The sequence below is a fragment of the Taudactylus pleione genome, unplaced genomic scaffold (assembly GCF_031769625.1).
Source record: "Taudactylus pleione unplaced genomic scaffold, aTauple2 ptg000041l, whole genome shotgun sequence".
In the NCBI taxonomy this organism is placed as follows: domain Eukaryota; kingdom Metazoa; phylum Chordata; class Amphibia; order Anura; family Myobatrachidae; genus Taudactylus; species Taudactylus pleione.
Genome location: NW_028284443.1, coordinates 56,452,715 through 56,477,585, shown reverse-complemented (window position 1 = coordinate 56,477,585; position 24,871 = coordinate 56,452,715). Strand labels below are relative to the sequence as shown.

The 24,871-nt window shown below is 42.7% G+C and overlaps 1 protein-coding gene across 1 annotated transcript in view; it reads left to right on the top strand.

The window, feature by feature from the left end:
- Positions 1-22,329, top strand: part of DNAJC3 (DnaJ heat shock protein family (Hsp40) member C3) — a 94,352-nt gene extending 72,023 nt beyond the window's left edge. The window contains exons 10-12 of the mRNA XM_088458974.1: positions 16,427-16,559; positions 18,579-18,727; positions 21,715-22,329. Of these exons, the coding sequence (XP_088315100.1) occupies positions 16,427-16,559; positions 18,579-18,727; positions 21,715-21,872 (440 nt within the window). The 3' untranslated portion in view covers positions 21,873-22,329. The remainder of the gene's footprint in view (positions 1-16,426; positions 16,560-18,578; positions 18,728-21,714) is intronic.
- Positions 22,330-24,871: the final 2,542 nt, after the last annotated feature.

Sequence of the window (24,871 nt, the reverse complement as noted above, 5' to 3'; positions counted from 1 at the left end):
AGGTGTAGTGTGGTGACAGAGCAATGCTTGCTTGTATAAAGGTAGCCTAGGTGTAGTGTGGTGACAGAGCAGTGCTTGCTTGTATAAAGGTAGCCTAGGTGTAGTGTGGTGACAGAGCAGTGCTTTCTTGTATAAAGGTAGCCTAGGTGTAGTGTGGTAACAGAGCAATGTTTACTTGTATAAAGGTAGCCTAGATGTAGTATGGTGACAGAGCAATGCCTCCGTATGTAAAGGTAGCCTCGGTGTAGTGTGGTGACAGAGCAATGTTTACTTGTATAAAGGTAGCGTGGTGACAAAGCAGTGCTTGCTTGTGGAAAGGTAGCCTAGGTGTAGTGTGATGACAGAGCAGTGCTTGCTTGTGTAAAGGTAGCCTAGGTGTACTGTGGTGACAGTGCAGTGCTTGCTGGTATAAAGGTAGCCTAGGTGTAGTGTGGTGACAGAGCGGTGCTTTCGTATGTAAAGGTAGCCTAGGTGTAGTATGGTGACAGAGCAATGCCTCCGTATGTAAAGGTAGCCTCGGTGTAGTGTGGTGACAGAGCAATGTTTACTTGTATAAAGGTAGCGTGGTGACAGAGCAGTGCTTGCGTATGTAAAGGTAGCCTAGGTGTAGTATGGTGACAGAGCAATGCTTGCGTATGTAAAGGTAGCCTAGGTGTAGTGTGGTGACAGAGCAGTGCTTGCGTATGTAAAGGTAGCCTCGGTGTAGTGTGGTGACAGAGCAATGTTTACTTGTATAAAGGTAGCGTGGTGACAGAGCAGTGCTTGCTTGTATAAAGGTAGCCTAGGTGTAGTATGGTGACAGAGCAGTGCTTGCGTATGTAAAGGTAGCCTCGGTGTAGTGTGGTGACAGAGCAATGTTTACTTGTATAAAGGTAGCGTGGTGACAGAGCAATGTTTACTTGTATAAAGGTTGCCTAGGTGTAGTGTGGTGACAGAGCAGTGCTTTCGTATGTAAAGGTAGCCTAGGTGTAGTGTGGTGACAGAGCAATGTTTACTTGTATAAAGGTAGCCTAGGTGTAGTGTGGTGACAGAGCAGTGCTTGCTTGTGGAAAGGTAGCCTAGGTGTAGTGTGGTGACAGAGCAGTGCTTGCTTGTGGAATGGTAGCCTAGGTGTAGTGTGGTGACAGAGCAGTGCTTGCTTGTGTAAAGGTAGCCTAGGTGTAGTGTGGTGACAGTGCAGTGCTTGCTTGTATAAAGGTTGCCTAGGTGTAGTATGGTGACAGAGCAGTGCTTGCTTGTGTAAAGGTAGCCTAGGTTTAGTGTGGTGACAGTGCAGTGCTTGCTTGTGGAAAGGTAGCCTAGGTGTAGTGTGGTGACAGAGCAGTGCTTGCTTGTGGAAAGGTAGCCTAGGTGTAGTGTGGTGACCAGGGGCATAAGTTCATTCCAGTTGTCCGGAGGCAATGTAGAGTTTGGCGCCCCCCCCACAAAACAAATATACCCACGCAATCACACCTGGAAAGAATATATGAAAATGATTCAATGGGGCCTAGAGGTGTATGATAATTTACATATCAGGTATAAATGAATAATAGAGTCTGTGCCTGATTTAGTGCTACCAAGCCCCAGGTTCTTGCAGTGTCCAGACCCAGGCATAGTTCGCCTAACATTAGTTTATAGGTACAAACATAAATATGTAGTATTCACAATATGTACATGAGGCATCGGATATACCACAGGACACCGACATGCATTTTGCTGTGGCTTTTAGCCTTGGCAGCACCGAATCAGTCACAGATGCTCATATACCATTATACCTAATATATACATTTTGTTCCATGGCTCCAGGTGTTGGGTCATTGTCAGACAGAATCACAGAGTTTCAGCCACCTCTGCAGCAGCATTCTGTATGCTGGTGAGCAGTCGTTTGTTGTGATGCATATTCGGCGGTTACCAGTGTGTGGCTCTCTGTACTGGTGGTCTCTGGGATAGGTGTCTCAGGTCCCAGCACACTGTCCAGCAGCAGTGACTGGTGCACTGTTGCTTGCTGCAGCACAGGCTGGGGGGTATCAGATGGGAGCCTTCCTGTCCCCTTTTGCAGGTGTTAGCAGGGCTCCCGGGACAGAGCTAATCAATGCTGCAGCAGCAAGTACGTTGCTGCAGAGCTACAATGGAAGATCAGCGGTCTCACTCGTTTCCCCTGTGAATCACACTATTGCTGCTGTACATGCTATAGATGGAGGAGCCCCTTCAGGGCTTGGCACCCGGAGGCAGGCACCTCCATTGTCTCTGGGAGTTAAGCCCCTGGTGGTGACAGAGCAGTGCTTGCTTGTATAAAGGTAGCCTAGGTGTAGTGTGGTGACACAGCAGTGCTTGCTTGTATAAAGGTAGCCTAGGTGTAGTGTGGTGACAGAGCAGTGCTTGCTTGTGGAAAGGTAGCCTAGGTGTAGTGTGGTGACAGAGCAGTGCTTGCTTGTATAAAGGTAGCCTAGGTGTAGTGTGGTGACAGAGCAGTGCTTGCTTGTGGAAAGGTAGCCTAGGTGTAGTGTGGTGACAGAGCAGTGCTTGCTTGTATAAAGGTAGCCTAGGTGTAGTGTGGTGACAGAGCAGTGCTTTCTTGTATAAAGGTAGCCTAGTTGTAGTGTGGTGACAGAGCAATGCTTGCTTGTATAAAGGTAGCCTAGGTGTAGTGTGGTGACAGAGCAATGCTTGCTTGTATAAAGGTAGCCTAGGTGTAGTGTGGTGACAGAGCAGTGCTTGCTTGTATAAAGGTAGCCTAGGTGTAGTGTGGTGACAGAGGAGTGCTTTCTTGTATAAAGGTAGCCTAGGTGTAGTGTGGTGACAGAGCAGTGCTTTCTTGTATAAAGGTAGCCTAGTTGTAGTGTGGTGACAGAGCAATGCTTGCTTGTATAAAGGTAGCCTAGGTGTAGTGTGGTGACACAGCAGTGCTTGCTTGTATAAAGGTAGCCTAGGTGTAGTGTGGTGACAGAGCAGTGCTTGCTTGTGGAAAGGTAGCCTAGGTGTAGTGTGGTGACAGAGCAGTGCTTGCTTGTATAAAGGTAGCCTAGGTGTAGTGTGGTGACAGAGCAGTGCTTGCTTGTGGAAAGGTAGCCTAGGTGTAGCGTGGTGACAGAGCAGTGCTTTCTTGTATAAAGGTAGCCTAGGTGTAGTGTGGTGACAGAGCAGTGCTTTCTTGTATAAAGGTAGCCTAGTTGTAGTGTGGTGACAGAGCAATGCTTGCTTGTATAAAGGTAGCCTAGGTGTAGTGTGGTGACAGAGCAATGCTTGCTTGTATAAAGGTAGCCTAGGTGTAGTGTGGTGACAGAGCAGTGCTTGCTTGTATAAAGGTAGCCTAGGTGTAGTGTGGTGACAGAGGAGTGCTTTCTTGTATAAAGGTAGCCTAGGTGTAGTGTGGTGACAGAACAGTTCTTGCTTGTATAAAGGTAGCCTAGGTGTAGTGTGGTGACAAAGCAGTGCTTGCTTTTATAAAGGTAGCCTAGGTGTAGAGTGGTGACAAAGCAGTGCTTGCTTTTATAAAGGTAGCCTAGGTGTAGTGTGGTGACAGAGCAGTGCTTGCGTATGTAAAGGTAGCCTAGGTGTAGTGTGGTGACAGAACAGTGCTTGCGTATGTAAAGGTAGCCTAGGTGTAGTGTGGTGACAGTGCAATGTTTACTTGTATAAAGGTAGTGTGGTGACAGAGCAGTGCTTGCTTGTATAAAGGTTGCCTAGGTGTAGTGTGGTGACAGCAGTGCTTTCGTGTGTAAACGTTGCCTAGGTGTAGTGTGGTGACAGTGCAATGTTTACTTGTATAAAGGTAGCGTGGTTACAGAGCAGTGCTTTCGTATGTAAAGGTAGCCTAGGTGTAGTGTGGTGACACAGCAGTGCTTTCGTATGTAAAGGTAGCCTAGGTGTAGTGTGGTGACAAAGCAGTGCTTGCTTGTGTAAAGGTAGCCTAGGTGTAGTGTGGTGACAGAGCAGTGCTTGCTTGTGTAAAGGTAGCCTAGGTGTAGTGTGGTGACAGATCAATGTTTACTTGTATAAAGGTAGCCTAGGTGTAGTGTGGTGACAGATCAATGTTTACTTGTATAAAGGTAGCCTAGGTGTAGTGTGGTGACAAAGCAGTGCTTGCTTGTGTAAAGGTAGCCTAGGTGTAGAGTGGTGACAAAGCAGTGCTTTCGTATGTAAAGGTAGCCTAGGTGTAGTATGGTGACAGAGCAGTGCTTTCGTATGTAAAGGTAGCCTAGGTGTAGTGTGGTGACAGAGCAATGTTTACTTGTATAAAGGTAGCCTAGGTGTAGTGTGGTGACAGAGCAGTGCTTGCGTATGTAAAGGTAGCCTAGGTGTAGTGTGGTGACAGTGCAATGTTTACTTGTATAAAGGTAGCGTGGTTACAGAGCAGTGCTTTCGTATGTAAAGGTAGCCTAGGTGTAGTGTGGTGACAGAGCAGTGCTTTCGTATGTAAAGGTAGCCTAGGTGTAGTGTGGTGACAAAGCAGTGCTTGCTTGTGTAAAGGTAGCCTAGGTGTAGTGTGGTGACAGAGCAGTGCTTGCTTGTATAAAGGTAGCCTAGGTGTAGTGTGGTGACAGAGCAGTGCTTGCTTGTGGAAAGGTAGCCTAGGTTTAGTGTGGTGACAGAGCAGTGCTTGCTTGTCGAAAGGTAGCCTAGGTGTAGTGTGGTGACAGAGCAGTGCTTGCTTGTATAAATGTAGCCTAGGTGTAGTGTGGTGACAGAGCAGTGCTTGCTTGTGGAAAGGTAGCCTAGGTGTAGTGTGGTGACAGAGCAGTGCTTGCTTGTATAAAGGTAGCCTAGGTGTAGTGTGGTGACAGAGCAGTGCTTGCTTGTGGAAAGGTAGCCTAGGTGTAGCGTGGTGACAGAGCAGTGCTTTCTTGTATAAAGGTAGCCTAGGTGTAGTGTGGTGACAGAGCAGTGCTTTCTTGTATAAAGGTAGCCTAGGTGTAGTGTGGTGACAGAGCAGTGCTTGCTTGTATAAAGGTAGCCTAGGTGTAGTGTGGTGACAGAGCAATGCTTGCTTGTATAAAGGTAGCCTAGGTGTAGTGTGGTGACAGAGCAGTGCTTGCTTTTATAAAGGTAGCCTAGGTGTAGAGTGGTGACAGAGCAGTGCTTGCTTTTATAAAGGTAGCCTAGGTGTAGTGTGGTGACAAAGCAGTGCTTGCTTGTGTAAAGGTAGCCTAGGTGTAGAGTGGTGACAAAGCAGTGCTATCGTATGTAAAGGTAGCCTAGGTGTAGTATGGTGACAGAGCAGTGCTTGCGTATGTAAAGGTAGCCTCGGTGTAGTGTGGTGACAGAGCAATGTTTACTTGTATAAAGGTAGCCTAGGTGTAGTATGGTGACAGAGCAGTGCTTTCGTATGTAAAGGTAGCCTAGGTGTAGTGTGGTGACAGAGCAATGTTTACTTGTATAAAGGTAGCCTAGGTGTAGTGTGGTGACAGAACAGTGCTTGCGTATGTAAAGGTAGCCTAGGTGTAGTGTGGTGACAGTGCAATGTTTACTTGTATAAAGGTAGCGTGGTTACAGAGCAGTGCTTTCGTATGTAAAGGTAGCCTAGGTGTAGTGTGGTGACAGAGCAGTGCTTTCGTATGTAAAGGTAGCCTAGGTGTAGTGTGGTGACAAAGCAGTGCTTGCTTGTGTAAAGGTAGCCTAGGTGTAGTGTGGTGACAGAGCAGTGCTTGCTTGTGTAAAGGTAGCCTAGGTGTAGTGTGGTGACAGATCAATGTTTACTTGTATAAAGGTAGCCTAGGTGTAGTGTGGTGATAGAGCAGTGCTTGCTTGTGTATAGGTAGCCTAGGCGTAGTGTGGTGACAAAGCAGTGCTTTCGTATGTAAAGGTAGCCTAGGTGTAGAGTGGTGACAAAGCAGTGCTTTCGTATGTAAAGGTAGCCTAGGTGTAGTGTGGTGACAGAGCAGTGCTTGCTTGTGGAAAGGTAGCCTAGGTGTAGTGTGGTAACAGAGCAGTGCTTTCGTATGTAAAGGTAGCCTAGGTGTAGTGTGGTGACAGAGCAGTGCTTTCGTATGTAAAGGTAGCCTAGGTGTAGTGTGGTGACAGTGCAATGTTTACTTGTATAAAGGTAGTGTGGTGACAGAGCAGTGCTTGCTTGTATAAAGGTAGCCTAGGTGTAGTGTGGTGACAGAGCAGTGCTTTCGTGTGTAAAGGTAGCCTAGGTGTAGTGTGGTGACAGTGCAATGTTTACTTGTATAAAAGTAGCCTAGGTGTAGTGTGGTGACAGTGCAATGTTTACTTGTATAAAGGTAGTGTGGTGACAGAGCAGTGCTTGCTTGTATAAAGGTTGCCTAGGTGTAGTGTGGTGACAGATCAATGTTTACTTGTATAAAGGTAGCCTAGGTGTAGTGTGGTGACAGAGCAGTGCTTGCTTGTGTAAAGGTAGCCTAGGTGTAGTGTGGTGACAAAGCAGTGCTTGCTTGTGTAAAGGTAGCCTAGGTGTAGTGTGGTGACAGAGCAATGCTTTTGTATGTAAAGGTAGCCTAGGTGTAGTGTGGTGACAGGGCAGTGCTTGCTTGTATAAAGGTAGCCTAGGTGTAGTGTGGTGAGAGAGCAGTGCTTTCTTGTATAAAGGTAGCCTAGGTGTAGTGTGGTGACAGACCAGTGCTTTCGTGTGTAAAGGTAGCCTAGGTGTAGTGTGGTGACAGTGCTTGCTTGTATAAAGGTAGCCTAGGTGTAGTGTGGTAACAGAGCAATGTTTACTTGTATAAAGGTAGCCTAGATGTAGTATGGTGACAGAGCAATGCCTCCGTATGTAAAGGTAGCCTCGGTGTAGTGTGGTGACAGAGCAATGTTTACTTGTATAAAGGTAGCGTGGTGACAGAGCAGTGCTTGCTTATATAAAGGTAGCCTAGGTGTAGTGTGGTGACAGTGCAATGTTTACTTGTATAAAGGTTGCCTAGGTGTAGTGTGGTGACAGCAGTGCTTTCGTGTGTAAACGTTGCCTAGGTGTAGTGTGGTGACAGTGCAATGTTTACTTGTATAAAGGTAGCCTAGGTGTAGTGTGGTGACAAAGCAGTGCTTGCTTGTGGAAAGGTAGCCTAGGTGTAGTGTGGTGACAGAGCAGTGCTTGCTTGTGGAAAGGTAGCCTAGGTGTAGTGTGGTGACAGAGCAGTGCTTGCTTGTGTAAAGGTAGCCTAGGTGTAGTGTGGTGACAAAGCAGTGCTTGCTTGTGGAAAGGTAGCCTAGGTGTAGTGTGGTGACAAAGGAGTGCTTGCTTTTATAAAGGTAGCCTAGGTGTAGTGTGATGACAGAGCAGTGCTTGCTTGTGTAAAGGTAGCCTAGGTGTACTGTGGTGACAGTGCAGTGCTTGCTGGTATAAAGGTAGCCTAGGTGTAGTGTGGTGACAGAGCAGTGCTTTCGTATGTAAAGGTAGCCTAGGTGTAGTGTGGTGACAGAGCAGTGCTTTCCTATGTAAAGGTAGCCTAGGTGTAGTGTGGTGACAGTGCAGTGCTTGCTTGTGGAAAGGTAGCCTAGGTGTAGTGTGGTGACAGAGCAGTGCTTGCTTGTGTAAAGGTAGCCTAGGTGTAGTGTGATGACAGAGCAGTGCTTGCTTGTGTAAAGGTAGCCTAGGTGTACTGTGGTGACAGTGCAGTGCTTGCTGGTATAAAGGTTGCCTAGGTGTAGTGTGGTGACAGTGCAATGTTTACTTGTATAAAGGTAGCGTGGTTACAGAGCAGTGCTTTCGTGTGTAAAGGTAGCCTAGGTGTAGTGTGGTGACAAAGCAGTGCTTGCTTGTGTAAAGGTAGCCTAGGTGTAGTGTGGTGACAAAGCAGTGCTTGCTTGTGGAAAGGTAGCCTAGGTGTAGTGTGGTGACAGAGCAGTGCTTGCTTGTGTAAAGGTAGCCTAGGTGTACTGTGGTGACAGTGCAGTGCTTGCTGGTATAAAGGTAGCCTAGGTGTAGTGTGGTGACAGAGCAGTGCTTTCCTATGTAAAGGTAGCCTAGGTGTAGTGTGGTGACAGTGCAGTGCTTGCTTGTATAAAGGTTGCCTAGGTGTAGTATGGTGACAGAGCAATGCCTCCGTATGTAAAGGTAGCCTCGGTGTAGTGTGGTGACAGAGCAATGTTTACTTGTATAATGGTAGCGTGGTGACAGAGCAGTGCTTGCGTATGTAAAGGTCGCCTAGGTGTAGTATGGTGACAGAGCAATGCTTGCGTATGTAAAGGTAGCCTAGGTGTAGTGTGGTGTCAGAGCAGTGCTTGCGTATGTAAAGGTAGCCTCGGTGTAGTGTGGTGACAGAGCAGTGCTTTCGTATGTAAAGGTAGCCTAGGTGTAGTGTGGTGACAGAGCAGTGCTTGCGTATGTAAAGGTAGCCTCGGTGTAGTGTGGTGACAGAGCAATGTTTACTTGTATAAAGGTAGCGTGGTGACAGAGCAGTGCTTGCTTGTATAAAGGTAGCCTAGGTGTAGTATGGTGACAGAGCAATGTTTACTTGTATAAAGGTAGCCTAGGTATAGTGTGGTGACAGAGCAGTGCTTGCTTGTATAAAGGTAGCCTAGGTGTAGTGTGGTGACAGAGCAGTGCTTGCTTGTGGAAAGGTAGCCTAGGTGTAGTGTGGTGACAGAGCAGTGCCTGCTTGTATAAAGGTTGCCTAGGTGTAGTATGGTGACAGAGCAATGCCTCCGTATGTAAAGGTAGCCTAGGTGTAGTGTGGTGACAGAGCAGTGCTTGCTTGTGTAAAGGTAGCCTAGGTGTAGTGTGGTGACAGTGCAGTGCTTGCTTGTGTAAAGGTAGCCTAGGTGTAGTATGGTGACAGAGCAATGCCTCCGTATGTAAAGGTAGCCTCGGTGTAGTGTGGTGACAGAGCAATGTTTACTTGTATAAAGGTAGCGTGGTGACAGAGCAGTGCTTGCGTATGTAAAGGTAGCCTAGGTGTAGTATGGTGACAGAGCAGTGCTTTCGTATGTAAAGGTAGCCTCGGTGTAGTGTGGTGACAGAGCAATGTTTACTTGTATAAAGGTAGCCTAGGTGTAGTGTGGTGACAGAGCAATGTTTACTTGTATAAAGGTAGCGTGGTGACAGAGCAGTGCTTGCTTGTATAAAGGTAGCCTAGGTGTAGTATGGTGACAGAGCAATGTTTACTTGTATAAAGGTTGCCTAGGTGTAGTGTGGTGACAGAGCAGTGCTTTCGTATGTAAAGGTAGCCTAGGTGTAGTGTGGTGACAGAGCAATGTTTACTTGTATAAAGGTATCCTAGGTATAGTGTGGTGACAGAGCAGTGCTTGCTTGTATAAAGGTAGCCTAGGTGTAGTGTGGTGACAGAGCAGTGCTTTCTTGTGTAAAGGTAGCCTAGGTGTAGTGTGGTGACAGAGCAGTGCTTGCTTGTGGAAAGGTAGCCTAGGTGTAGTGTGGTGACAGAGCAGTGCTTGCTTGTGGAAAGGTAGCCTAGGTGTAGTGTGGTGACAGAGCAGTGCTTGCTTGTGGAAAGGTAGCCTAGGTGTAGTGTGGTGACAGAGCAGTGCTTGCTTGTGGAAAGGTAGCCTAGGTGTAGTGTGGTGACCAGGGGCATAAGTTCATTCCAGTTGTCCGGAGGCAATGTAGAGTTTGGCGCCCCCCCACAAAACAAATATACCCACGCAATCACACCTGGAAAGAATATATGAAAATGATTCAATGGGGCCTAGAGGTGTATGATAATTTACATATCAGGTATAAATGAATAATAGTGTCTGTGCCTGATTTAGTGCTACCAAGCCCCAGGTTCTTGCAGTGTCCAGACCCAGGCATAGTTCTCCTAACATTAGTTTATAGGTACAAACATAAATATGTAGTATTCACAATATGTACATGAGGCATCGGATATACCACAGGACACCGACATGCATTTTGCTGTGGCTTTTAGCCTTGGCAGCACCGAATCAGTCACAGATGCTCATATACCATTATACCTAATATATACATTTTATTCCATGGCTCCAGGTGTTGGGTCATTGTCAGACAGAATCACAGAGTTTCAGCCACCTCTGCAGCAGCATTCTGTATGCTGGTGAGCAGTCGTTTGTTGTGATGCATAATCGGCGGTTACCAGTGTGTGGCTCTCTGTACTGGTGGTCTCTGGGATAGGTGTCTCAGGTCCCAGCACACTGTCCAGCAGCAGTGACTGGTGCACTGTTGCTTGCTGCAGCACAGGCTGGGGGGTATCAGATGGGAGCCTTCCTGTCCCCTTTTGCAGGTGTTAGCAGGGCTCCCGGGACAGAGCTAATCAATGCTGCAGCAGCAAGTACGTTGCTGCAGAGCTAAAATGGAAGATCAGCGGTCTCACTCGTTTCCCCTGTGAATCACACTATTGCTGCTGTACATGCTATAGATGGAGGAGCCCCTTCAGGGCTTGGCACCCGGAGGCAGGCACCTCCATTGTCTCTGGGAGTTAAGCCCCTGGTGGTGACAGAGCAGTGCTTGCTTGTTTAAAGGTAGCCTAGGTGTAGTATGGTGACAGAGCAGTGCTTTCTTGTATAAAAGTAGCCTAGGTGTAGTGTGGTGACAGAGCAGTGCTTTCTTGTATAAAAGTAGCCTAGGTGTAGTGTGGTGACAGAGCAATGCTTGCTTGTATAAAGGTAGCCTAGGTGTAGTGTGGTGACACAGCAGTGCTTGCTTGTATAAAGGTAGCCTAGGTGTAGTGTGGTGACTGAGCAGTGCTTTCGTATGTAAATGTAGCCTCGGTGTAGTATGGTGACAGAGCAGTGCTTGCTTGTATAAAGGTAGCCTAGGTGTAGTGTGGTGACAGAGCAATGCTTGCTTGTATAAAGGTAGCCTAGGTGTAGTGTGGTGACAGAGCAGTGCTTGCTTGTATAAAGGTAGCCTAGGTGTAGTGTGGTGACACAGCAGTGCTTGCTTGTATAAAGGTAGCCTAGGTGTAGTGTGGTGACAGAGCAGTGCTTGCTTGTGGAAAGGTAGCCTAGGTGTAGTGTGGTGACAGAGCAGTGCTTGCTTGTATAAAGGTAGCCTAGGTGTAGTGTGGTGACAGAGCAGTGCTTTCGTATGTAAATGTAGCCTCGGTGTAGTATGGTGACAGAGCAGTGCTTGCTTGTATAAAGGTAGCCTAGGTGTAGTGTGGTGACAGAGCAATGCTTGCTTGTATAAAGGTAGCCTAGGTGTAGTGTGGTGACAGAGCAGTGCTTGCTTGTGGAAAGGTAGCCTAGGTGTAGTGTGGTGACAGAGCAGTGCTTTCGTATGTAAATGTAGCCTCGGTGTAGTGTGGTGACAGAGCAGTGCTTTCTTGTATAAAGGTAGCCTAGGTATAGTGTGGTGACAGAACAGTTCTTGCTTGTATAAAGGTAGCCTAGGTGTAGTGTGGTGACAGAGCAGTGCTTTCTTGTATAAAGGTAGCCTAGGTGTAGTGTGGTGACAGAGCAGTGCTTGCTTGTATAAAGGTAGCCTAGGTGTAGTGTGGTGACAGTGCAGTGCTTGCTTGTTTAAAGGTAGCCTAGGTGTAGTGTGGTGACAGAGCAGTGCTTTCTTGTATAAAGGTAGCCTAGGTGTAGTGTGGTGACAGAGCAGTGCTTTCTTGTATAAAGGTAGCCTAGGTGTAGCGTGGTGACAGAGCAGTGCTTTCTTGTATAAAGGTAGCCTAGGTGTAGTGTGGTGACAGAGCAGTGCTTGCTTGTATAAAGGTAGCCTAGGTGTAGTGTGGTGACAAAGCAGTGCTTGCTTGTTTAAAGGTAGCCTAGGTGTAGTGTGGTGACAGAGCAGTGCTTTCTTGTATAAAGGTAGCCTAGGTGTAGTGTGGTGACAGAGCAGTGCTTTCTTGTATAAAGGTAGCCTAGGTGTAGTGTGGTGACAGGGCAATGCTTGCTTGTATAAAGATAGCCTAGGTGTAGTGTGGTGACAGAGCAGTGCTTTCTTGTATAAAGGTAGCCTAGGTGTAGCGTGGTGACAGAGCAGTGCTTTCTTGTATAAAGGTAGCCTAGGTATAGTGTGGTGACAGAGCAATGCTTGCTTGTATAAAGGTAGCCTAGGTGTAGTGTGGTGACAGAGCAATGTTTACTTGTATCGAGGTAACCTTTCAAACTGGAACAATTTTAATGAAGAAATGTTCCTAAGGTATTCCCACAGCAACTATTAATCATATTTTTAAACCCATATTAATCTAAGACCAAGACATTTGTTTCAAGGAGCAAATAAACTAAAAGGAGAAAGTTCATTTAATTAATCTACAGTACAAACCATAAAATATGCAAAGTAAAGGAATATTCTATACATGGAATAGCCTGTTGACATACTCTAGTATATTCATCAAGATCCAACATCAAATTAAAAATATTAGTTTACGCTTTAATTGTGTTTAAAACTCTGTTGTGCGATAAATGATTAGTACTTGAACAGCCCTGGTATACACACAGATTACAGATTAGTACAACACCCCTCTCTCTCTGAGGCACCATTCTATATATGAGGCTTGAGGTGCATGCTGGGCATTGTAACTCCACAGCCAACGGCTCTCCTTTTTAAAGGCTACATGGACACTCTGAGCGATTAAAAGTAAGTATTACTATTGTAGACTGTAAATAGATCTTATTTACATGACGCCTAATGTACAGATGTATCCACATACACCTATCCTCAAATAGCCCAGTTCAGCCAGCCAAAGACTATACGATATAGCATACAAGCGTCCTACCAGATTATTTTTCACAAAATCATATTCACATTACTAATGCAACAAAAGTACAAAGCATGAGTACCCGGAATACTGACGCTGGCATTTCATGCATCTTGTGTGCTGCTCAGTCGCTAATCTGGGTAACCAGGCAAAAGACTGAGGTACAAGTATCCTAGGTTATTTATAGCCTCTCACGCCATATGGCACAATAACTCCTACGTGAATGATGACGCATCTGCACTACCACAATTATGGTTATTCTCAGGAGTACATGATTGAAAATTAATATAATTGCAACATATTTCTTCCTGGTAACATATTTTAGATGTAAGCAGATAAAGCAATATATTGCTTACAGGCTTCCAGTGAGACATCTCTAGCATACATTAAGACTGTCCTAGACTGTGGCATGTGCTCCCTGTTAATCCAGATTACGTCTCTACTAATAACTGTAACTAATAATGATTCTGACACATTGACTACTATAGAGTTCTGAGCATTATGCGGTAACAGTTACTGTTAACAGCTCCCTAACACAAGCCCTTTTCATTAGCATGTGCTGTGTGACTGCACTATAAAAGGGAAGTGCTGCTTATGTGCACCACCAGGGACCTGATCCTTGATGTTGTACGAAAAGGTTAAATCTCCCAGCCTGCTAGATATGCTAATTTGAAAGATGTCGTATTGACATTTGAATTTTAAGCTGATTGATTCTCGTTAGGAAAATTGTGACTGGCTTACTCATGGGGATTTGTATGCATAATGCCAAATCGTATTTGAGCATAATGGATCTCTATTTGGCTTTCAGCCTTTTTCTTTTGTATGCGAGCCATGTATAATATTTTATGTGGTGTATTTGCAAAACAAGGATGCCATTTCTGTATGTGTATTCAGCCAACTGATGTGTTATTTAGCCAACTGATGAGTGCACCTATTAATATTATCAGCCAGTACAATAAGTTTGTAATAGATTATTTACAGCGACTGTAAATCATTTATGTGTCATCTCTGCTGTCACAAAGTCATGTCAGAGAGATGTTTATGTGGGGAGACCTGGTGCAGCTCCCCTCAGCCTGTGCTCTACTTTGAGGAATAGGCTATAAATCAGGATAAAACAGGATTTATGTCACCTTCAGATTATTTTCTCAGAAATAACCTCTCAGATTGTGACTTATTACAGAGGTGATCACAGGATGTCTCTTCTTCCCTGAGACTAGGTACATTGGATCAGCTTAGATGAATATGTTACTTGTGATCTCAGGAGCTACACTGTTCTAAGTATGCATCTCATACAGAAAAAAACACAAAGGAAAAAAAATGTATCCGGCCTATTCTAATTGCTAGATTTTTTAAATCCATTTACCTTATCTGTGTCATAATATTAATGTAGACCTAGGAGTAGATTTACTAAAGCTTCTAAAAATGAAAGCATCCCGAACGCCGGAATTCCGAACATTAGGACCCGGTTAAGTATTACAGTTTCCCCGAGGAGTGGGGGTGGAGGGATTAGGGTTGGGCACCCCCCTGGGAGGGTTAGGGGAGGGGGGTTAGGGTTAAGCACCACAGGGGGAGGTTAGGCACCACCAAGGGAGGGTTATGGGTGGGGGGGGGGGGGGAAGGGTTATTGTACTTACCGCCCCTGTCGGGGTCTTCACTGGTCAGGCTTCCGGTGTCTGGATTTGAATTGGCGGCTATTCAGTTGCCGGAATATCATACCCAACCCCTCTATTGTATCCTTGAAAATGATAGGCAGAATCTGATTGGTGTCTGGAGCCACACCTCCAGTTTTCTGTTTTAAAATCTTTAGTAAATCCACCCCCAAGAATAGAAATTTTGGGCAACTAATGGAGCGTACACACGGTCAGATTTGTCAGACTTGTCAGATTTGTCAGATGAACGACTGAACGATTGGACGATTTGAACGATTTGACCAAAGTTTTGAACGATTTGAACGATTTGAACGATTTTTGACTGCATTAAAATGAATGGAATCGTCCAAGTCTGACTGCAAACCCATCAGATGTCAGATATCGTTATCTGACAAACGGGAACGCGCATCGTTGATCGTCCATCGTTCAGGCTTGTCAGATATGAACGATTTTCCTTCAGATATGAACGACTGAACGATTTTTAAATAGTTATCGTCCATATCTGAAGAAAAAATCTGATCGTGTGTATGCACCATAATATATAATGACCTTGCAGAATTAAATAAGCGATATTAGTAAGCATACGCGTTATTCTGTGTATAGGGCAAAAGACTGGGGAAGAAAACGTAAATGTAACACTGACCCAAATCTGTACAGAAAGTCCCTCCCAAGTACAGGATTTACCAATCAAATAGCAGCGAAAATAGATCGGAAATTACCTTCTTGCCAAAGTTTTCTATTAGCGAAATTGGACCAGCAGCTCACATAGCTCATGAGTGATCCCACCACTGGCTTCTGTGGTGTCATCTTTGGAGATTTTAAATGAAAAACTATGAACATAGTTTTTGTTTGCTTCAATACACCTGGGCAAATCACATTTCTTAGCACACTGTTGACCCAGAAGCAGCCAGCAGGGCATACCTGCACACAGAGGGCATCGCATGTAAGGGTGTGATCTGATGTCCTCTCCTGCCAGGTATACTGTTCAGCCTGCACCTGTAGCTTTATATAATGTGATTATACCAGAGCAAACCACCTCTTTCCATGTTGATGCTGCCTGTTCTACAAGTCTGACCATTTATTATCTATTTGTGTCTGATTGAAGTACAAAAATCATATAATTTTTAGATAAAAGCTTGGAAACTTGTCAATATCCCAATCATCGTGTATGTCATAACCAGCAATCTGCATTGCAGTCAGACTCTTAGGGATTTTTGATAATAAAATATTTTTCAGGTGTTAAACGACTGCTAACCGCCTCCATCTCACCGCTGACATGGCCACAGATGTAATGCTCTTTTATGCTATTATTTCTCTTACAAAGTACAAATGAACATGTGAATTCCTGCTGAGCGGTAACTGGACAGTATATTAGTTGTCAGCAGCGAGCAGGCAAAGTGTTGTGACAAAGTGGTAAATGTCAGTGAGAGCATCTGCTTATCTTCACCTGGTGACGAATACAGTTCTGTTTCCTTTGCAGGTTATTAAGCCACTTGTTGATCAGGAATGAAATGTTCATAAGTATTGCTTGAAGCCTCCCAGGAAAGCTAAAGCTTGACACTGATGCATGTTAATGTTACTCCTGTATGTTGAATAAGACTCTGCTTACTAGAAATTTAGGTTTTTAGTGGCCTTTCTATTTATTATTGGCAGGATTTTAGAAGTGATGTTTGCAGATTCATGTATTCATGTCATACTTTAGGATAGCATTGCACTGAGCTGTCAAGTGTCTAAGTAATATAAATTGGTTGGCACCTCCTGCTGTCTTGCCGGGAAACGGCACAAAAGACAAATGTAACACTTGCTGAGAGAGAACATCTGCTCGGAAATCATCTGATGCAAATACTTTGTCTTACTTAAGACACCTTGCAGTTGTACACTTAAAATAGATCTGAGCGACTAGTTGAGAGATGCTGGTCACATGTCAAATTGAAGTTTTTCTACCAAACAATTGATCTATTTTTCTCCTGGGTGAGAAAGAGGCAACTGCAAATGATCTGCTTAATAGTATTGAAAAATATGGGGTAGACCTGGGCGTTATTCATGCTTTCTGATCAGCACCCCCAGCTACGTCTGTTAGAGCGGCAGGGACTCTGCAGGTGGTCTCTCAGATGGAGCCAGTGTTGCTGGTGACTGTACAGTATTGCTATACTACTGATATGACATCAGAAGATGTATCTGCACCTTATGTGTTTCAGAATTCTTTTCTATTCTTTGTTCCAGCTATTCGGGATTATGAAACTGCACAGCAACACAGTGACAATGATAAACAGATTAAAGAAGGCCTAGAAAAAGCACAAAGACTCATGAAGCAGTCTCAGAAAAGGGATTATTACAAGATTTTGGGAGTAAAAAGGTAATTCTTTAATTTCTCAAATTAATTTTAAGATTACCTACTCATAGGGGCATATCCAGGTTTTTACCCCCCTGCAGTGCGAGTTTTTATGTATTCAATTAGCCGTGGTAATTTCCTATAGACATTAACGTGGCTTTTTTCTCGCAGCTTCCGAGCTGGGAAAAATTGTCAATCAAAGGTAAAAATGTCGGAACTTCGTTCAGAACCCTTGGGACAACCCCCCTCTAATGATTAATTAATCAATTGGAAGTTTTCAAATTGCGTAAGTGGGTCAATAATTACAAGTCATTACCTGGGTATTATTCTGCAAAGTTAAACATTGCAGGTACAAATTTAGTGGCCTCAAATTACCCAAACCTAAATCAACCTATTCATTTTTTTATGCACGCCAAATTTAAGTAAACTATATATTTAAATGAAAGGGAAAAAAATACCTTTTTAGATTTTTTTTTTTTAATGCACAAATCAGCCATTTAAAAAAAAATTTAAAGCTCAAAATATTTTCTTTGGGTAATAGTATAGATATAAATTATTGTCCCAATGTTTTTAGTTTTTTTTTGTTTTGTTTTTTGTGGAACAGGCGGATTTCTTTTTTTTTATAGATTTTTTATTTATTTATTTCTTTATGTTTTACATTTTCCGCATGCATTTTGGCAGAAAAAAAATATTCCGCCAATTTATTTTTCAATTGGATAGTGCAGGGATAGGGAGCGTACATTGCCTCGGTAATTGAAAAATGGCCGCAAAAGTTTAATATTTTCAGCAAAAACCTTGCGTTCAATTGGAAATCCCCCATAGTTGTGGCAGCTATTTTTGTCCGAGCCATTCTATATTTTTTGAAAAAGTTGCATTAGGAATCCAAAATGTCACAAGTTTCTGGGGAAGTGGTTCAGCTCACTATGGGTGGAATTCAGTTAACCTTGATAATTTTTCTGGTAGATAAAACTAGACTTGCTGCATATTTTTAGTTTCGGGCAATTCAATTAAAGCTCGCTTTATCCACCCGAAAAATGACCTGTTTTCGGGTGAATACACATAGGTCTGTGAACTTCTCATGGAACCTATGTGCTTTCGCTGCCAGCTTCCTGATAACAGGGTCATTATCGGGCATATTATTTTGGAACCTGCTGAGCTCCTGAAAAAAATCCCAGATAAGGGCTGCCAGCAGCCACACTTCGGGGTTAATTGAATAGCCCATGGGGGATCAATTAACCGTGGTAATTGAATTCCCCCCCATGTGTAGGTGGTGGGTACATTGAACGGGATCTAGTCTGTTGGGATAACAGTCAGGATGCCGACTGTATTCTGACAGTCGGGGTGCTGCTGTCAGGATTGTGACAGACAGATTGCAGAAGTAAATATCAGGGTTTGGGGGAGGTTTAGGGTTAGGCAGCGGGACAAGAGGTTTAGGGTAAGGGTTGTAATACAAAAATATGTTGGAATTCTGACCATCGGGATCCCATACCCAACCCTGTTTAACTCCACATTCTAAAACTCGAGTACCTTGGGCCATCTTTTGATGAAAAATATTTTTAATTTGATTTTTTATCTGACCAAAAGGAAAGTAACAAACCTCTAGCAACATACTGTATGTAGATGGTACTGTAGTTTTTATGCACTATAAAAAAAAAATAGTTTATTCTGAGTCATCCCTATAGGTGTCTTGTTCTCATAATCTTTCACATACACATTTTCTGACACTTTCATAGGATGAGACCATACTTAAAAAAGGAATTATCACATGTAACTGTTAATATGGAGCTATGTATCTTTATTTGCTGAGATCTGAACATTCGCTGCCATAATTCAGACAAATATAGGACGTAATCTTAACTCTTCTGTCTCCTCCACAGCCCACTACTTACGATAATATAATAAAATGAATGCTTGCCTTTTGGTAACTGTATAGAAGTAAATATTTTAATGCGTACTGAATGATTACATAGTAATAGTGCTAGATCTAGTCAAATCTGCTTTGTATGTAAAGTGGCTCACTTGCTGTCTTACTGTGGCACACAGGAATGCCAAAAAACAGGAAATCATAAAAGCGTATAGAAAGCTGGCACAGCAGTGGCATCCTGATAACTTCCAAGACGAGAAAGAAAAAAAGCGAGCAGAAACAAAATTCATAGACATTGCATCTGCGAAAGAAGTCTTAACCGATCCAGGTAACCTTGTACTGCTATGTGAAATTTATGCTCACTTATGTGTGTTGTGTTAGAACAGCAGAGGCTGGGTCTCTCTTACTGTTATTTGCACTGACCTAAGGATATCCATACAGTCCCAAATTACATGTTTTTATTTTTGGGATAAAACAAATATCAAATACAGATATCCAGGCCACCTAAATTGAGAGTACACATTCCATAGGGTTCAGTATGAAATAATGCCTTAGTAATATTTGAATGCTATACAAACCTATAGGTTGTAATATTACATTTTTTATTTCTTTAAAAAAAATTATATATATTTTTTAAAATGTTTTATTGACATTTTACAAATGTGGAAATAAAATCTAAATGCACTAATACAAGCTGGTACATAAAGAAAGGAAAGGTAATATAGCGGCAGAGGAGTATAAACATAGGTAAACATAGGAGGAGGCAGTGGCCTCAAAATGATCCACCCAGGGAGACCATGATTTCCTAAAGCTATGCGGGGTGCTATGTAGTATTGGCTGTAATGTGCTCCATACAGCACTGATAAGGGAAGAGTATGAGGGAGAAGAGGGTCTGTGCTTTTCCAAGTCGGGGCAATCTGACCTTTAGCCGTATAAAGTAGATGATGTCTGGGAACACTTTGAAGAGAGAGAAGGAGATAGTCATTGAATATTGGTTATGGGGTTGATAAGAGTGTTTACTTTAGCTCAATAAGAAATGATAATTGGCCATGACCCCAAGATGTGCTATTTTTACATTTTTTGTTAAACTTTATTTGGGAAAGTGAAGTACTTACATGCTAATTATACATGCATTGCACTATGTCCAAACCAATATAAAAGCGATATTTCAGTGTTTTTGTCAGAACAATATTGAAAAGTCTTCCCTAAATCTTACAAGCATCCATATAATAGATACATTTTGTAAACCTGGACAGTGGTATTAATCTACTCTGGCCATTGAGAGATTGTTGATTCTTTAGGATCCTTCCATACACTAACCGTTGCTTTGCTATCATAAAATAACGCAAGATGGAAAAAAACACAATATTTTTCCTGTTCACTTCCCGATGCCTCGCCATATATGGGTGACTTAACCGTTGTGTCTGAGAGCTTAGCACCAGAAACACACAATCCTTGTCACTCAGCCAATGTCACTTCCACCCGGGGATATGGATTTCAGAGTGTAGGAGCGCTGAATCCACAGAACCTTATGCTGTATATACAGACACTCGGGAATGTTGCTCAGTTTAAATTCCTCTTTCTTTAGTAATTGCAGAGTTAAAACACAAAAGTGCATAATGCATTTTGGAATTACATGTTAAAGTACTTTCTTCATCAGGTAAACTTACTAACATTAACTTTTTAGCTTTTCACGTCTTTTCAGGCAATTAAAATGATCAGATCCTCCAAAGGCTAAAGAAGAGTAACAACTTCAGCTGTTTATATTACTAATCAATCTAGTAATATGGAGCAAAGTAAACTGATGCCTCATGGGATAATACCATTTGTTAGTGAGGTGTAATGTACCAATGCAGGCAAACAGTGTGCCAAACACCAGCAGCTTAGTCACTACCTTGTGATATACAGTAGCTATGTCTGAACGAGCAATCAGCAGAGCCAGGTGACAGATGGTCCTTTGGGAAATCTGTAGACTGTTCCTTATCAGGCAAGTTCTATTTATTGAGGTACGCTCCAAAAACAGTCAGGCAATATCTAAAAAGATGTATACACTTTTGTAGAGTCTAATCATAGTACATAAGAGCTGCCTGTTTCTTGGTACACAGTTCAGATGTCACTCTCACATTTATAAACACTTATGGTGCATACACACGGTCAGATTTTGTGTCAGATCTGAACAATAACGATTTAAAAACCGTTCATATCTGATGTCAGATAACGATATCTGACCTCTGATGTGTTTGCAGTCAGATTTGGATGATTTAATTCATTTTAACACCTTCTGAAATCTTTCAGTCGTTCAAATCGTTGGTAAAAATTGTTCATCTGATAAATCTTACCGTGTGTATGCACCATAAGCTTAATCTCAGTTAGTGAGACACAGCTGTCCAAATAAAGACTTATGTAGTAATGTCTTCATATACCATTAATTCATAAATACCAAGCCAAGCCTAGGCTAGGCTATAAGTGTGTTCCTGCCCTGTATTTTAGTGTATCTGTCCATGTCTGTGCATTCCTACTCTTTTCTCATGGTTAGTCTAGTACTTGTGCTGTAACCTATAGATACCAGTCACATTGACACCAACTTTAACATTTCTAGTGCACGTTATATTAATTAATTTGACTGTCTTGGTGCTATGAGTTGTGTTGTGCCCATTATACAGTAGTAGTAGTAGAGTTTTATATAGACAGTAGTGTGTGTGTGTACAGTGGGCATAGCCTTCATTGGGACCACCTGCTGGCTATCTGGTGTGCACTACAGTGCTGGGTGAATGCTTAGAAGGTGGTGGGCATTACACTAATAATACATAGACTACTAATGCATATTATACCATGCTCATGTAATGTAATTGTGGGGCCAGATCTCACCTTTCCCCACACAATGGCTGTTAGCAGTAGAAAAGAAGAACTAGAATATGTAACCCAAACTGCAATGTGTATGCTATTATTCTAGGAATGCAATGAGGAAACTTTCCTGGTCCCCAAATATTTATCTGTAAAACTGCAGTAAGGGCTTTAATCAATGCATACACCGATTGCCCTCTAGCCAGAATGTATCTAACATTTACTACCACGTTCTCCATGTAAAATACTACATGACACTGACATACAATAGTAATAAATAAAATCTCTGGATCTAGATGGTAACAATGTAGTATTCTTTGCTCAATGAAATGACAAAATATTTAGAACACCTGCTATAGTAGAGGACTGTTTTGGTAGATTAAGCAATACATAGGGTTAGAAGAGGGTATCCCATCCCCTCCTCCCCTCCCTCACAACACATGAGCATTGTTTTTGTATTTGTTTCCATAGAAAAGAGGAATCGATTTGATGCGGGTGAAGATCCGTTGGACCCTGAGAGCCAGCAAGGAGGAGGAGGGGGACACTTCCATCGAGGCTGGAACCAGTGGCAAGGATTCAACCCATTCAGCTCAGGAGGACCATTCAATTTCAAATTCCACTTCAACTAGTGACTGAAGTGGTGTCACTTCTGCACGTCTAGCAGAGAAAATGAAATGTTTTGTTACAGTGCTGTACAGGAAATACCCTGGGAAATTGGTTGGAATGACTGCTGTGCAAGCTTCCACTCAAGTGCAGTAAAGACTTTCAAACAATGACCAGTTTGGATATGTTGTAAGGAAAACATATATATATTTTTTTTGAATGTTGGAGACTGACTTGAATTAGTGTGCAACCATTACTCTGTCATCTGCACAGAGCAAACAAATAGTGTTTCCACAGGAAGAAATTCAAAACTAATTTTCCTCACTTTATTATTCTGGAACAACGTGCAAAAACAAATGCCGAGTGGGGACCTATCACAGATACCAAATGATGATGGACTGACAGTATAAACCAGTGCCAAGAGTTGTTACCTAAGCTGTTCACAAAAGAAATATGAACAAATTAAAGATTAAAAATCCACTATTTTTGAAAAATTTGAATCTATTATTTAATCGCTTAGCATGCAAGCGTGTTTGATGCCATGGAATCCATAAACTCAACCAAACGCGTGACCTGTAATCCTACAGAATGTGGCTGAAATACAATGCCCACAATCCTTCAGCAAAGCTAGGGAAAACCTGAACATTTAATCTGTATATTGTCTCTCAATGTACCGCAGATATGGGCTCTATTATACAGAAGGTGTGCAATTTAGGATACTCTTAAATAACATTTTTGGGGGTTCCTGTAATTTGATCAAGTATCATGCCTAAATATACCAAATCGTCAAACATATTTCCCCTTTTCACTAAATAGATGGCTGAATCTTTCTCCCATCAGTATCAATTGTGAGACTTCTTTTATTCCCCTTCATCCTGATTTGTTGAGTTGCTCGGTAATATTCAATTGTAAACGCATATACCAACCGCAATTAGTTATAGAATGTAGCGGACAAGTGACATAATGAGCATGTAGTATAACATTCACACATGGTCTTATTCTGACCCAGTCACAATGGATGAATCATTTATTGATCATAATCACCATGATGGTTTTGGCACATGGATGGTCTTCAAAGTTCATATCTATTCTACCCATTCGGGATCCATGTGGCACATCTGGGGGTTTGAAGCTTTTCTTTTTAAATGTATTATTACTACGTTGGACATGGCTATAAAAGCACTTCTCTACCAAGGTGCAACTAAGAGCTTGTACAAAAACCAAGTAGCGTTGTGAACCCTTCCACTAAGCCAGGAAAGTCCCTTATAATGTCCCATCCCCACCATGTCATTTCAGTCACATTTTTGGTAAACTATTCTATTCCCCCCCCCCCCCCCCCCCCACTCTGCCTATTTCTTGCATTGGTCATTGCAAAAAATCTGCTGCTCTGCAAATGCCATCCTCTGGCTGTGCAAACCCATGCACTTCAGTGGTGTTTGTCTGCACTCCATTTATTTAGCCAATGGATATGAACAATAAAAGTATTATATTGTGGCACCATAAATGAGCAAAAAAAACATGATTAACAGCTGGTAATTTCAATGCTCTATTGCAAACATGAGTACAAATGATCACATGTTCAATTAAGAACTTCCTGTTAGAGTCCTCCAGAATGGGAACCACATACATTCTAATAAATGGTACCTACTACAGGCCATGTTCCATAGCTCATAGAATCATTGTTAAATGTCAGTGATATTGATACATCCTCTTTTCTTGCCCATGATCACACACACGAGATTTTTAATACACCTCTCCAGAGTCAGGACAGGAAAGAAACCTACTGGCTTCCTGTGACTGAGGATTGCCTTACATGGGAATTGCATCCTTTTTATATGTCATAGTTTGCATAGTTCTCATTATCCACCTTAATTCCAGTGCATTATGGTAAACATAGCAATGACATTATGCTAAGAGCAGTGGTTTTTGCCCACTTAAGCTTTCATCTGATGAGTCATGCTTCAGTCTCCGATCTGTATTGCAGTCTGCGTGTTGGGATCAAAAGACTCTCCGTCAAGGACAGGCTTAGCCTGTGCTAATATGTTTAATTTTAGCTATGGTTTCTATTTTGTTATAGTATTTGCATTAATCATAGGTCTAAAACCTAAGTGAAGGATGGCATCTGATACAGCTGAAAAAATTATCCAGAAGTTAAAAGCCTTAAGCTGTACTGTTTGTGACAAGAAGCTGGCTGCCACATTTCAGGGAAGATTTGCACTAATTGCACTTCTAATGATCAGAGGCAGCTACAGTCTCAAAGAGTTGAGCTTACTAAATGCATGAAAATGGCATATGTTGATGTATTTTTAACTAAGGGTCATTTGAACCCGTTGAAATCCAAAAGGTCGCCATCCTTAAGCGAGCCATCTACAGCCGAATTTCCCGTTCTGCCGACGCTGATAATTATCAAAAGCAGTGATCCATGGGCATCGTTGATCTGTCAACAGGTCAGGAAAAAAAAGCATGTTGAAAATCACTGACTCTCCTAATTCTGACCATTTTTGTGTTGGAATTGGGCAGTCAAGATTGTCCAACATGTTGGATCTCCCATAACCCCACGGTTGGCAAAACAGGGAATTGGGGCAATCCACCATAGATGTATGGGCCCCATTAGTCAGTATCTACTTTGACAATCAAGAATCAGGTGTACAGCAACTAGCTCATATGTATCTAATCTCCTCTGATTAGACTTTTATTTTAGACACAGCGGCAAAAATATATACAGCAATAGCCAGATTACACAGGAGAACAACTATTCCTCCATGAAGATTTGATATTTTTTTCAAGGATGGATCCAATGTATAGAAGAATTAAAAGAGCAAAAAAGTTACATTCTGTAGATTGTGACTCCAGGCCTGAAAACTGCACCTTTAGAGCTCTGATTATAGGGGGCAATCTAGAATACTGTAAACAAGATGGTATAAAATATTGTGCAAATTGCCACAGAATACAATTGTGAAGCCTCCTTAGATGCAGTCAGACTGTCCTAAAGAATAATGCTTGGCTATGGCAAGCAGAAGGAAGA